The 15,402-nt window shown below is 51.3% G+C and overlaps 1 protein-coding gene across 2 annotated transcripts in view; it reads left to right on the top strand.

Moving 5' to 3' along the window:
- Positions 1-6,434, top strand: part of SNX11 (sorting nexin 11) — a 33,685-nt gene extending 27,251 nt beyond the window's left edge. For both annotated transcript variants that reach the window (XM_038754080.1, XM_038754079.1), the window contains exons 5-7: positions 1,659-1,754; positions 1,966-2,178; positions 5,750-6,434. In XM_038754080.1, coding sequence (XP_038610008.1) covers positions 1,659-1,754; positions 1,966-2,178; positions 5,750-6,062 — 622 coding nt within the window. In that variant the 3' untranslated portion in view covers positions 6,063-6,434. The remainder of the gene's footprint in view (positions 1-1,658; positions 1,755-1,965; positions 2,179-5,749) is intronic.
- The last annotated feature ends 8,968 nt before the right edge of the window (positions 6,435-15,402 follow it).

The raw sequence follows: 15,402 nt of genomic DNA, 5'->3' as shown, positions 1-15,402 counted from the left end.
TTGAATGAATGAGTGAATGAATGGCTTCTTCCCGGTCTGGGTCAGCGGTCTATCATCATCATCAATGGTATTTATTGGGCGCTTACTGTGTGCAGAGCACTGTACTAAGCGCTTGGGAAGTACAAGTTGGCAACATATAGAGACAGTCCCTACCCAACAGTGGCAGGCCTCCCCCCGCGCCCCACAAAGCCTTATTAATGATAATAATGTTGGCATTTGTTAAGCGCTTACTATGTGCAAAGCACTGTGCTAAGCGCTGGTGGGGTACAAAGTGATCAGGTTTGTCCCACGTGGGGCTCACAGTCTTAATCCCCATTTTACAGGTGAGGTAACTGAGGCTCAGAGAAGTTAAGTGACTTGCCCAAGGTCACACAGCAGACATGTGGCAGAGCCGGGATTCGAACCCATGACCTCTGACTCCAAAGCCCGTGCTCTTTCCACTGAGTCACGCTGCTTATTGAAGGCACTTCTCCTCCAAGAGGCCTTCCCTGACTGAGCCCTCATTTCCCCTTCCCTCACTCCCTTCTGCGTCGCCCCGACTTGCTCCCTTATAATAATAATAATAATGGTATTTGTTAGGCACTTACTATGTGTCACACACTAAGTACTGCCCCCTCCCAGCCCCACAGCCCTTCTGTCTTTATTTATTTGCACAGCCCTTCTGTCTGTATCTGTCATTTATCTGTTTCGATTAATGTCTGATCTCCCCCTCTAGACTGGCAGCTACTTGTGGGCAGGGAACGCGTCCGTTTCTTGTTGTTTTGTACTCTCCCAAGTGCTTAGTACGGTGCTCTGCACACAGTAAGCGCTCAATAAATAGGATTCGCCTCCAGATCCTAAGCCGCCTCCTCTTTACCTCGCAGGAAAGCAGTGCTACAAAAGGGCCCCCCTCTAGTCTGTCTCGATGGCTCGCTCGCCTGGACCTAATTCAATTGAGTCTTTAAATGCCGGGTGGCTGGTTTAATCCGTTGGTTGCTGGCCGTTATCAGAACCATCAACTGGCTATCAATCAATCAATCATATTTATTGAGCGCTTACTGTGTGCAGAGCACTGGACTAAGCGCTTGGGAAGTACAAGTCGGCACAGAGGAGGTAACTGAGGCCCAGAGAAGTGAAGTGACCTGCCCAAAGTCACACAGCTGACAATTGGCGGAGCCGGGGTTTGAACCCATGACCTCTGACTCCAAAGCCCATGCTCTTTCCGCCGAGCCACGCTGCTTCTGTGGATTACGCAGAAGGAAGAGGGAGAAGGGGAAATGAGGGCTTAGTTTGGGATGGGCTCTTGGAAGAGATGAGGATGCTTTGGGGATTCAATTCCCCTTCTCCCTCCTACTTGGTGAGCTCCATGTGGGACCTGATGATGATGATGATCATCATCATCATCAATCGTATTTATTGAGCGCTTACTATGTGCAGAGCACTGTACTAAGCGCTTGGGAAGTACAAATTGGCAACATATGATCCCGTATCTGCCCCAGCACTTAGTTCGGTGCTCGGCCCCCATTAAGCGCTTAACAAAGACCACAATAATTATCCGATGAGACTCTGGTAAAGTTTCAAAGCTCAGCAAGGGCTCAAATAAAGACCGCGGATTGACTGAGGGGTGGGCTTCCCTTCTCCCGCCGTCTCTCCCGGCCCCCTCCCGCTTTCCCTCGCAGACCCGTGCCGGAGCTCCCGGGGAAATCCGCCTTCTTCGGGAACTCGGATGAGTTCATCGAGAAGCGGCGCCAAGGGCTCCAGCGCTTTCTGGAGAAGTGAGTGGAAGGGGGGCACCTTGCCAACTAAGACGGGGCGGGGGGATCCATCTTGGGGAATGGGGAAGAGTTGGGATGCTTGAAGCAGGCTCATCCCCGCCCTGCCCCCTAATCCCGATGCCTCTGAGGGTCCACAGGCCCCCTGAAGCGGGCTGAGGGGGAGCCGGGGGTGCGGGGCGATGGGCCGTGACGCCGGCCCGTTTGACCGCAGGGTCCTGCAGAACGTAGTGCTCCTTTCGGACAGCCGGCTGCACCTCTTCCTGCAAAGCCAGCTGGCGGTGGGCGAGATGGAGGCCTGCGTCGAGGGCCGCGGCTCCCTGACCGTGGCCGAAGCCATCCTCCGCTACGCCGTGTCCAACTGCGGCTGGGCCCAAGAGGAGAGTGCCAGCTCCCCGCGCCTGGTCATGGGGCATCTGCCCGGCAGGTACTGGAGCGGGGTGGAGCGGGGGGCAGCGGGCAGGCCCCCTCAGCCCTAGGTCCAGCCCTTTTCCTCCAGCAGTTATTATTATTATTGTTATAATAGTGGTGTTGTTATATTGTTAACAATATAACAATATATTATTGTTATAATTGTTATAACAGTGCTCTGCACATAGTAAGCGCTTAAGAAATGCCATTCTTATTATAATTATAATGAGAAGCAGAAAATAATAATAATGATGGCATTTATTAAGCACTTACTATGTGCAGAGCACTGTTCTAAGCACTGGGGAGGTCACAAGGCGATCAGGTTGTCCCCCAGGGGGCTCACAGGCTTCATCCCCATTTTCCAGATGAGGGAACTGAGGCCCAGAGAAGTGAAGTGGCTTGCCCAAAGTCACACAGCTGACAGTTGGCGGAGCAGGGATTCGAACCCATGACCTCTGACTCCAAAGCCCGGGCTCTTTCCACTGAGCCAGGCTGCTTCTCTCGAAGTGAAGTGACTTGCCCAGGGTCACACAGCAGACAAGTGGCAGAACTGGGATCAGGTCCTCTGACTCTCAGGTATTTGGTATTTCCACTAGGCCTCACTGCTTCTCCACTATGACCTTGGACTCTCATTTTGTGCTTGGCAGGGCACAAATCCTCCTTCATAATTAAGCCACAGTGATCTTTTGCATGTATTTATTACTCTATTTATTTGACTTGTACATATTCTATTTATTTTATTTTGTTAATGTGTTTTGTTTTGTTCTCTGTCTCCCCCTTCTAGACTGGGAGCCCACTGTTGGGTAGGGACCGTCTCTATGTGTTGCCAACTTGGACTTCCCAAGCGCTTAGTACAGTGCTCTGCACACAGTAAGCGCTCAATAAATACAATTGAATGAATGAATGTCTAGTGGATAGGGCCAGGGCCCAGGAGTCAGAACGACCTGGCTTCCGATCCAGGCTCTGGCCCATATCTGCTGTGTGATCTTGGATAAGTCACTTCACTTCCCAAGCAGCGTGGCTTAGTGGAAAGAGCCCGGGCTTGGGAGTCAGAGGTCGTGGGTTCTCATCCCGGCCCCGCCACTTGTCAGCTGTGTGACCTTGGGCAAGTCACTTCACTTCTCTGGGCCTCAGTTCCCTCATCTGGAAAACGGGGATGAAGGCTGTGGGACAACCTGATCACCTTGTGTCTCCCCCAGCGCTTAGAACAGTGCTTGGCACAGAGTAAGCGCTTCACAAATATCATCATCAGTTACCTCATCTGGAAAATAGGGATTAAGAGCGTGAGCCCCATGGGGGACAGGGACTGGGTTCAATCTGATTAACTTGTATGTACCCCAGTGCTCAGAGCAGTGCTTAGCACCTGGTAAGCACGTAACAAGTACCGCAGTTATTATTATTATTTTTAAGGCCGTATGTTAAGCACTTCCTACATGCCAGGCACCATCCTAAGTGCTGGGGTAAGTACAACAATGGACACAGGCCATGTCCCACGTAGGGCTCAGAGTTGTAATGCTCATTTTAATCAATCTATCCATGGTATTAATTGCGCACTTAATGTGTGCAGTATTTTTTTATTTTATTTTAATGGCATTTATTAAGCGCTTACCATGTGCAAAGCACTGTTCAAAGTGCTGGGGAGGTTTCAAGGTGATCAGGTTGTCCCACGAGGGGCTCACAGTCCTAATCCCCGTTTTACAGATGAGGGAACTGAGGCCCAGAGAAGTGAAGTGACTGGCCCAAAGTCACACAGCTGACAATTGGCGGGGCTGGGATTTGAACCCGTGACCTCTGACTCCAAAGCCCGGGCTCTTTCCACTGAGCCATGCTGCAGTACACTGTGCTGCACACCTGCTACACACGTCCATTACAACAGAGTTGGTAGACGGACTCCCTGCCCACGATGAGCTCGCAGTCTAGAGGAGCAGACAAGTGGCAGAGGTGGAATTAGAACCCAAGTCCTCCAACGCCCAGGCTCTTTCCGCGAGGGCCACGTTGATGGTATTTAGGTCAGTTCTAGTTTTAAAATCTTGTCTTTTAACTCTCCACCCCCTTACCTCCCCCTACCCACCAGCAGGCACTGGAAACTCCTGTGGGAGGCCGAGGTGGCAGGGGATGGGCCCCCCTACCATGGTGAGGCATGCTCTTTCATTCATTCAACTGGATTTATTGAGTGCTTACCGTGTGCAGAGCACTGTACTAAACGTGCGGTAGTGAAGCAGTGTCGCTTAGTGGAAAGAGCACGGGCTTGAGAGTCAGAGGACGTGGGTTCTAATCCCAGCTCTGCCACTTGTCCGCTGTGGGACTTTGGGCAAGCCACTTATCTGCTCTGGGCCTCAGTACCTCGTCTGTAAAATGAGAATTAAAAAACCCGGACCCCCACGTGGGACAACCTGATTACCTTGAATCTACCCCAGTGATTAGAACAGTGCCTGGCACATAGTAAGCGCTTAACAAATACCATCGTTATTATTATAATATAGCAACAAACAAAACCCATTCCTTGCCCACAGTGAGCTTACAATCTAGAGGGGAAGACAGGCATTAATATAAATAAGTGACAGATATGGACAGAAGTGCTCTAAACTGTGAGCTCATTGTGGGAAGGAATGTGTCTGTTGTTACATTGGACTCTCCCAGGGGCTTAGTACAGTGTTTTGCACACAGTAAGTGCTCAATAAATATGATTGAATGAATGAATGAAAGTGCTGTAGGGCTGGGAGGGGGAGATGAGTAAAGGGAGCAAGTCAGGGTGACGCAGAAGGAAGAGGGAGAAGTGGACAGGAGGGCTTAGGGTTCTAATAATAATGGCATTTATTAAGCGTTTACTATGTGCAAAGCACTGTTCTAAGCACCGGGGGATACAAGGTAATCAGGTTGTCCCACGGGGGGCTCACAGTCTTCATCCCCATTTTGCAGATGAGGTAACTGAGGCCCAGAGACGTTGTGACTTGCCCAAAGTCACACAGCTGACAAGTGGCGGAGCTGGGATTTGAACCCATGACCTCTGACTCCAAAGTCCGTGCTCTTTCCACTGAGCCACGCTGCTTCTCTAATCTTGGCTCCCCACCTGCATATCCGCTGGGAGATCTTGGGCAAGTCACCTCCCTTTTGTGCCTCAGTTCCCTCATCTGCAAAATGGGGATTCAAGCCCTGTCCTCCCTCCTGCTTAGACTCTGAACCTGTATATATGTATATATGTTTGTACATATTTATTACTCTATTTTACTTGTACATATCTATTCTATTTATTTTATTTTGTTAGTATGTTTGGTTTTGTTCTCTGTCTCCCCCTTTTAGACTGTGAGCCCACTGTTGGGTAGGGACTGTCTCTATATGTTGCCAATTTGTACTTCCCAAGCGCTTAGTACAGTGCTCTGCACATAGTAAGTGCTCAATAAATACGATTGACGATGATGATGATGTGGGATCTGATTAACTTGTATCTAAGCTAGCGCCTCGTACAATGCTTGGCACATAGTAAGTGCTTAACAAATACTCCAACTCTTGTTGTTATTACTGTTACCGTTATTGTTATTATTATCCTCACGGGCTGTCTTCTCTTCGTTTCCCCTCTCCCGGCAAAGCCTCTCCAGTTGCTGTGCTTTCCGCCGGCGTGTCTGCGGACTGTCTTCGCCGCCGTCCCCGCAACAGAAAGAGGAAAGAGGGTCCGGGGACGCGTGGGCTCTGGCTGATGACTCTCAGGCTGCTCCCGGGGAAAGCCAGGGCCTCCCTCCCGCTTCCCCGCCGTTGCCCTCGCCCTCCAACTGTGACTTTGGAAGGCCCAGGGCGAGGAGCCCTTCTCCCCCCTCCTTGAAATGGCAGCAGGAGGAGGAAGAGGAGCAGCCTGGGCGCCCGGCTGGCGTTGTGGAGTCCCAACCCGATCAGCCCGAGAAGTGAGTCGGCTGGTGCGCGGGGAGAGCTGGCTCCGAAGCGTGTGGGCGACGATGCGAAGAGAGGGGAAAGCAGCAGGGAGTGGGTGGGCCCTCCCCCGCCACCAAGCTGGGGCCCATCTGAATCCGCACCTGGGTCCGGAGCTGCGGTAGCGCCGAGCCCCCTGCCCACGGCCCCTGGGGTGTCTGGAGAGGAAGCCGGCTTCAGCCCTGGAACCTTGTAGATCGGGGCCGGTCCTTCTTCACCTCCGTGAGCCATTCCTCTGTAAATCCCCCCGGTTATGCTGGGTGAGTCGGCCCCCGCAAAGGAAAACACACAAACACACACCTCTCATTCCTCTCCTCTCCTTTCTCCACTCTCTTCTCTCTCCTCTTTCTCCTCCTCCCTTCTCTCTCCCTCTCCTCTCTCCCCCTCTCTTCTTTCTCCTCTCTCCTCCTCTCCCTTCTCTCTCTGTCATTCTCTTCCCTCTCTTTTCCCTCTCTCTCCCCTCCCACAGGCAGCAGGGTACTTGCTGACACTTCCGTACTTAATATCGCAGCTGTGCGTTGCCCCTCCGTGAGTTATTCCACCTGGATGCCATCTGCCCACGTGGATTTCTAGCTCTCCTGACTGAGTCCTGGGGCTGGCTCCCTACCAGTTGTTGGGATGGGGAGGGGGGCCGGCCAGCCACCCCAACTGAAAGCCTGAACCGCTCCCGAGCCGGATGGGTGGGTGGGCGGGCATGGGGATCCTGCCATCCAGGGTCCCTCCTGATGAAGGCTGGGTTTCTGCCCGGCAGAGGGAAAAGGGGAGGAGGTGGGGATCGGAAGGAAGGGAAGCTTTGTTTTGGGACTCTGGGCCAGAGCTTGGTTGAGCCACTGGTTTCCTGTGGGGAGCCAGGAGCTGACACATTTAGAGCGTCCTCCCGGCTAGGCCGAGGCCCGTGGCTGAGCTAAGGCTGCCTGCCCAGATAAGTGGGCGGGGGAGAGTTTTCTCTCATCACGGAAGCAAAGGGCTCCGGGGACGGGGAGCGGGTAGATGATGGGGCGAGGAATCCGTATCTCTGGCCCTCGGTGAACACTGAGAGGCCCCAACCATTTCACAATCCCCCCGCCTCCACCCCTCTCGCCGCCTCCTTGCTCTGCTGACCACCAGCCCGGGCTGGGCAACGGTCAAAGAGTGAATTTAGGGCAGCACCGCTCTGGCCTGAAATAAAACTCCACTGTCTAAGACGGTTGTTGCAATCTGTGACTAACAAGCTGTGGCGGGGAGGGAGGGCTGGAAGGAAGTTACCTCGGTAAATCATGAATTTATCAGCGTGAAAATAACGGTCCAGAAGAGCGCGGCACGGCTCGCCCGGGCTTCAGGCGGCCAGACCTGGCGGTTCACCCGTGGAAGGGGCCACCCCGCTAAGAGCCGGGATCCAGTTCGGATCTCAGCTCGGGGCCTCGGATCTTGTTAGGAGTAATGCTCGCGGTCCAGCGGAGGTGCCAGCTGCTGGGAAGCGAAAGAGGGCCTGGCATCTCGCCTCCATCCCTCCCGTCGCATTCCACCGCCGTCCCCTCGCCTGCCGCGGATGCGGGAGGAAGGGCGGGAAGGGAACCTATGGATTAAACGTCAGCACGCGGCCAGAGGAGCTCATTTCAAAAGCCACCACCGACCAAAGCCCCCTCGCAAAGACCCGACAGATGCTAGCTAATGGCATCCACTCTACCGATTGGTGGGGGCGGTTCATGAATAGTGATGAGCCCAATGCTCAAAATGGTGCAGCTGGGAACCCAGCTGGGCCCGAAGCTCTCTGATCTCAAAACTTCCAGACAAGAGCAGGGGGTGGGGGTGGTCTGTGTCGCTTCCCCTCCTCAGCCAAAAACCGACAAGGCGGGGCAGGGGTCATCTGTTCCTTCACATTGATCCCCGTGCTCTCTCTTGCTCTCTCTCTTCCCCAAGCTAGTGCTCAAGTCCTGGCAGCAATCATGATTTGGATCATTTTTTTAAAAATGGGGGGGAAAAAAAAAAGATCCGGGGTTACATTTCTCCCATTCAGCTGCTCACCGAATCTGAGGATGAGCTAGTTAAGGCTGCGTCCAACAAGATCAGCGTTTATCTGCCTCAGGGCTTAGAACAGTGCCTGGCACCTAAAAAAATACCATTTTCCAAAAAAATGGTATGAAAACCTCTTCTTTTTTCCTTGCCAGAGGCAGGTCAGTTGGCCCGCGTGACCCTTCTTTCTCTTCCCCCGACTTTCTCCTGAGAGAACAAACCTATTTAAAGGCTTTTAGTTTGGCTCGGGGCATTTGATGGTATTTATTGAGTGCTTACTATGTGCAGAGCACTGTCCTAAGCGCTGGGGAGGCTACAGTACAACAGAATTAGTGGACCCGTTCCCTCACAATGAGCTTACAGTCTTTCTCCTTTCCCACCTCCCAGCGACTGCCCCTGAATGGGGCTTTTAAAAGGCGTTTTTTTCAGCCTTCCACCCGTTGTAGCTCCTCTCAGGATAGTTGTCTCTGCTTCGGGCAGAAAGGTGGACTGTCTCGACCGAAATCTGTAGACCTAGAGTTCGTTAGGGGCAGGGAACGTGTCTACCAGCTCTGTTCTGTTGTCCTCTCCCAAGCACTTAGGGTTCTGCGCACCTTAAGCGCTCAATCCATCCGATTGATGGATTAATGTCGGCTGCAGAAGCGTTAGAGGGCAGGGTTGGCGCGGCATCTGTGGATCGAGGGTCCGCTGCCAACTCACTGCCAACGCCAACCGCATAACGACTGCAGAGGGAAAGGGAGAGCGCCTTCTTTCATTCAAGGGCTGGGCACCGATCCGAGGGCTTGCTTTTCCTGGCCTTCCCTTGCCAGTTTGAGTCAGGTATGTGGCGTGCGTCCACGCGCAAACGCGGACGGGCTCAAGGTAACCTTTCTCTCTTCAGGCCGAGGAAGTGGCTTCCCTCTCCGCCTTCCCTTCCAAAGCTTGGCCTGGCTCCACCTTCCTGCTTTGGATTTTTAAACATCCCGTCCCCTCGGCAAAAACCGGGGAAGCTCCAGAGGAGAAGCCGTCCGGGGGCCAGAACGACGCCAACTTGAGAACTCCGGTTCTTAGGCCTTGGATCAAGAACCCGAGATCCAGAAACCCCAACGAAATAACCAGGAAAGTGCCCAAAAGACAAACCCCCGTTTTTCGGAGCTCGTGCGTGCTCCAGGCCGACAAAGAGGAGGCCGTAACTCTCTCCGCTCCACCTGCTTATCGGCTGGCCAAGGACGGGGAGAGCGTGGCACCCTTCCATCCTGCAGGGAGAGGGGTGTGAGAAGCGGGAGAGGGGAAACCTGGAAAAGGAGAGATAAGAGACTGTGGAAGGTCCCTTTCCTGGGTGGGGAGAAGACCGGAATTGCCGCATCTGTGATCTCTGGGCTGGGTGACAGCAGCCCCACCGGTCACGGTTTTCAGCTCGACGTTCTTCCCTTCTGCTTCCTGTCTGCCTGTGGCTCTTCCATGATTTAGGGCGCCGGGAACACGCGGTTTTCCTGCCTCTGGTCAGCAGCACTTCCCGGCCTGGGCGCGAGAGATAGCGTTGGCGGAGGTCCTCCGCAAAATGTTCTTCTCCCACGGGCCCTGCGAGTGGCCAGCAGAAGACAGCAGCTTCTAGAGGCAAATAATCGGGGTGTCGTCTCCCCCTCTAGACTGTTAATTCCTTGACACGAACGGAGTCATAATCTCCCGAGCGGTTAGTACAGTGCTCTGCACACAGTAGACTGTACGCTCGTTGTGGGAAGGGAGTGTGTCCGTTTATTATCATGTTGTACTCACCAAAGAGCCCAGTTCAGTGCTCTGCACACAGTAAGTGCCCAATAAATACGATTGAATGAATGACCCAGCAAGCGCTCAATAAATACCACTGATTGAGGGATTGCTCAGCACTTACTCAGGGCCAAGCTCTGTACTAAGCGCCGGGTTAGTAATAATGATTTTGGTATTTGTTAAGCGCTTACTATGTGCCAAGCACTGTTCTAAGCACTGGGGAAGATACAGATACAAGAACAATAGGTTGGACACAGTCCCTATCCCACCGGGGGCTCGGAGTCCAAGTGGGAGGGAGAATGAATGAATTAGAGAAGCAGCATGGCCTAGTCAAGAGCATGGGTTTGGGAGTCAGAGGACATGGGTTCTAATCCTGGCTCTGCCACTTGTCTGCTGTGTGACCTCGGGCAATTCACTCCTCTGTGCCTCAGTCACCTCACCTGGAAAATGGAGATTAAGACTGTGAGCCCCACGCGGGACAACCTGAACACCTTGTATCTACCCCATGCTTGGCACATAGCGCTTAACAAATACCATATTAATAATAATATTGAATTGCCATTTTCGCCTAACAAATACCATATTAATAATAATATTGAATTGACTTTTAGACTGTGAGCCCACTGTTGGGTAGGGACTGTCTCTACATGTTGCCAATTTGTACTTCCCAAGCGCTTAGTACAGTGCTCCACACATAGTAAGCGCTCAATAAATACGATATTAAAAAAATAAAAATAAAATTGCCATTTTACAGCTGAGGAAAGTGAAGCCCAGAGAAGTGAAGTGACCGGTCCAAGGTCACCCGGCAGCCAAGCGGCAGAGCTGGGATGGGAACCCGCGTCGCCTGACTTCCGCGCCCTCTTTCCCTCGCTCCCCTTCGCTACGTTGGAAGCAAAGGAAATCGCCCGCTGCAAGCGACGGGACTTAGATATATTTTACCAATTAGGGCGCATCTGTTCGAAAGGCTGAAAGGTGGGCGCTGCCTCTTTAAGAGTCATCCCAGCCCTCTCCTTGAGTGATGAGGGCTGGGAGCAGGAGGGAGTCGGATGCTGATTAAACACTCCTACTGCAGAGCTCTGTTGGAAAATTACTGTAATTATGATCCGGTCCCAGCAGAGGCATGAGTTCCAATCCTGCTAATAATCCTTCCAGGTGCCTCCATCCTGGGGCTCGTGGGAATCAGCCCACCATGGCTCCGGCTAGCCCGGGGCCCAGGGTGACTACCCTCTTAGCCGGCCTGACGCGGCTACTGGCCTCTGGATTCTTACCTCCTTCCCTTCCCCACAGCACCTGTATATATGTATATATGTTTGTACATATTTGTCACTCTATTTATTTTACTTGTACATATCTATTCTATTTATTTTATCTTGTTAGTACGTTTGGTTTTGTTCTCCGTCTCCCCCTTTTAGACTGTGAGCCCACTGTTGGGTAGGGACTGTCTCTAGATGTTGCCAACTTGTACTTCCCAAGCGCTTAGTCCAGTGCATTGCACACAGTAAGCACTCAATAAATACGATTGATGATGATGATGATGATTCTGAACGGCGTGGGTCGGGCCGCTTGCCAGTTTGTTACCGTAGACGGGCAGAAGCCAGCTTTCTCTGGGGGGACGTATTTAAACCGCCACAATGAAATAAACCCTCCCCTAAACTAACACCAAGGACGGAAAATTCACGGAAAATTCACGGAAGCGAGAAGGAAAATCTGTCCTTAGGGGGCCTTGCTCTGCCTGGGGGCTGCAGATGAAACGTACGATGCGAAAACAACCAAATGCGCTAGCCCGGCCTAAGCAGCGTGGCTCAGTGGAAAGAGCACGGGCTTTGGAGTTAGAGGTCGTGGGTTCGAATCCCGGCTCCACCACATGCCTTCTGGGTGACCTTGGGCAAGTCACTTCTCTGAGCCTCAGTTACCTCATCTGCATGGGGATTAAGACTGTGAGCCCCGCGTGGGACAACCTGATCACCTTGTAATAATAATAATAATAATAGGCATTTGTTAAGCGCTTACTACATGCAAAGCACTGTTCTAAGCGCTGGGGAGGATACAGGGTGATCAGGTTGTCCCACGTGGGGCTCACAGTCTTAATCCCCATTTTACAGATGAGGTCACTGAGGCCCAGAGAAGTTAAGTGACTTGCCCAAGATCACACAGCAGAGAACAGTGCTTTGCACATAGTAAGCGCTTAACAAATGCCATCATTATTATTATTATTAAGCAACGGTGCTCAACGGGGAGCAGCTTGGCTCGGGGGACCGGGGTTCTAATCCTGGCTCTGCCACTTGTGGGCCGTGTGACCTCAAGTGAGTCGCTTCACATTTCTGGGTCTCAGTTTCCTCATATCCGTAAAATGGGGATTCTCCCTCCCACACGCAAGGCGTTTAGTACAGTGCTTTGCACACAGTAAGCGCTCAATAATGTGGGACATGGACTGTGTCCAGTTGGGGAAGCAGCGTGGCTTAATGGAAGGAGCCCGGGCTTGGGAGTCAGAGGACATGGGCTCTAATCCCGGCTCCGCCACCTGTCTGCTGTGTGACCTTGGGCGAGCCACTTAACTTCTCTGTGCCTCAGTTACCTCATCTGTAAAATGGGGATTAAAACTGAGAGCCCCACGTGGGACAACCTGATTATCTTGTGTCTCCCTCCAGCACTTAGAACAGCGCTCAGCACATAGTAAGCGCTTAACAAATACCATAATAATAATAATAATGATAATAATTGATTATCTTGGGTCTACTCCAGCATTTTGAAGCAGCGTGGCTCAGAGGAAAGAGCCCGGGCTTTGGAGTCAGAGGTCATGGGTTCAAATCCCAGCTCCGCCAATGGTCAGCTGTGTGACTTTGGGCAAGTCACTTAACTTCTCTGGGCCTCAGTTACCTCATCTGTAAAATGGGGATTAAAACTGTGAGCCCCCCTTGGGACAACCTGATTGCCTTGTTACCTCCCCAGCGCTTAGAACAGTGCTTTGCACATAGTAAGCGCTTAACAAATTTCATTATTATTATTATTATTTAGTATTTGTCACATAGTAAGTGCTTAACAACTATATTAGTACTTGGAAACTTTTGGGTTTTTTTAGCAGTAGTTGTTAAATGCTTAAAATGAACCTAGCACTGTACTAAACAGGGGGGTAGATACAAGGTAATCAGGGGGGACAAAGTCTCTGTCCCAGCAGGGAGCTTACGAGTTGGGCTTAATTCCCATTTTAAGGATGAGGTAACTGAATCACAGAGCTGTTTAGTGCCCTGCCCCAGGTCACCCAGCGGACACGTGGCAGAGTTGGGATTAGAACCCAGCTCCTCGGCATCCCAGGTTCATGATCTTTCCGCTAGTCCACGCCGCCTCTTCCTATTTTGCAGCCGATTCACATTTCCTCTGACCTGGCGATTCTGGAGAGAACCCAAACCTAGTAATTACTTTCTTTCCCTGTCATGAGGCAAAATTCATCCAAAAGAGGACAACTGCTCCTCTTCCAACTAGGCTCTCACTGCTATACTTCATCATCATCATCATCATCAATCGTCATCATCATCATCATCATCATCATCAATCGTATTTATCCAGGAGGCCTTCCCAGACTGAGCCCCTTCCTTCCTCTCCCCCTCGTCCCCCTCTCCATCCCCCCATCTTACCTCCTTCCCTTCCCCACAGCACCTGTATATATGTATATATGTTTGTACATATTTTTTACCCTATTTATTTATTTATTTTATTTGTACCTATCTATTCTATTTATTTTATTTTGTTAGTATGTTTGGTTTTGTTCTCTGTCTCCCCCTTTTAGACTGTGAGCCCACTGTTGGGTAGGGACTGTCTCTATATGTTGCCAACTTGTACTTCCCAAGCGCTTAGTACAGTGCTCTGCACATAGTAAGTGCTCAATAAATACGATCGATGATGATGATGATGATTTATTGAGCGCTTACTGTGTGCAGAGCACTGTACTAAGCGCTTGGCAGTGACTTAGCAGTCACCACTAATTGGGGCCAAGGGGGCCAAGGATAATAATAATAATGACATTTGTTAAGCGCTTACTAGGTGCAAAGCACTGTTGTAAGTGCTGGGGGGATACAAGGTGATCAGGTTGTCTTGCGTGGGGCTCACAGTCATCACCCCCATTTTACAGATGAGGGAACTGAGGCTCCGAGAAGTTAAGTGACTTGCCCCAGGTCACACAGCAGACATGAGGCGGAGCCGGAATTCAAACCCATGACCTCAGACTCCAAAGCCCGGGCTCTTTCCACTGAGCCACTCTGCTTCTCTAGCAATGGCCAACCTGATTAGTGGACCCTCTGAAGAAGGACATTTGCTGTAATTTTTTTTTGCCTATGGGGGCCGATGCTATCCCAGAGCAAAATCCTGGTTCTGCCGCTTATCTGCTCTGTGACCTTGGGCAAGTCAATCAATCAATCAATCGTATTTATTGAGCGCTTACTGTGTGCAGAGCACTGGACTAAGCGCTTGGGAAGTCCAAGTTGGCAACATCTAGAGACGGTCCCTACCCACCAGTGGGCTCACAGTCTAGAAGGGGGAGACAGAGAACAAAACAAAACATATTAACAAAATAAAATAAATAGAATAGATATGTACAAGTAAAAAAAATGAATAAATGAGTAATAAATACGTACAAACATATATACAGGTGCTGTGGGGAAGGGAAGGAGGTAAGGCAGGGGGGATGGAGAGGGAGAGGAGGGGGAGAGGAAGGAGGGGGCTCAGTCTGGGAAGGCCTCCTGAAGGAGGTGATTTCCCAGTCATTTCCCTTTCTCTTTGTCTCAGTTACCTCATCTGTAAAATGGGGAGTAGGACTGCGAGCCCTATGTGGGAGGGAGAATGAATGAATTAGAGAAGCGGCATGGCCTAGTCAAGAGCATGGGTTTGGGAGTCAAAGGACACGGGTTTGTCCACTCTGATTTTTGGACTGTGAGCCCACTGTTGTGTAGGGACTGTCTCTATATGTTGCCAACTTGTACTTCCCAAGCGCTTAGTACAGTGCTCTGCACACAGTAAGCGCTCAATAAATATGATTGATTGATTGATTGATTAGAGTTTATCTAGCTCAGAGCTTAGCACAGTGCCTGGCACATAGTAAGCGCTTAACGAATACCATTAAAAAACAAACACGCAAACAAAAAAGCCAGCCCCCCCAGCTCCATAAGGTGGAAAACAAGATCGATCAATCATAGCGAGCCCGTTCTTGGGTAGGGATTGTCTCTATCTGTTGCCGAACTGTACTTCCCAAGTGCTTAGTCCAGTGCTCTGCACACAGTAGGCGCTCAATAAATACGATTGATTGATTGATTGATTGATTTCACTTCTCTGGGCCTCAGCTACCTTATCTGGAAAATGCGGATCGAGACTGTGAGCCCCACGTCGGGCAGGGACCATGTCCAACCCGATTTGCTTGTATTAGCACTTAGTACAGTGCCCGGCACATAGTAAGTGCTTAACAAATGCCACAATTATCATTATTATTAGCTCCAAAGGGGCGGATGGGGACAGATTCCTCTTGGGGGGTGTGGGGGGGGCCCTTGGCCAACGGGTCTGTGGCCCAGGCCGGGCTGGGAAATGCTCGACTCTC

Source organism: Tachyglossus aculeatus, chromosome 11, assembly GCF_015852505.1.
Source record: "Tachyglossus aculeatus isolate mTacAcu1 chromosome 11, mTacAcu1.pri, whole genome shotgun sequence".
Lineage (NCBI taxonomy): Eukaryota > Metazoa > Chordata > Mammalia > Monotremata > Tachyglossidae > Tachyglossus > Tachyglossus aculeatus.
The sequence above is the reverse complement of the archived record's forward strand: the minus strand, read 5'-3'. Positions and strand labels throughout refer to the sequence as shown.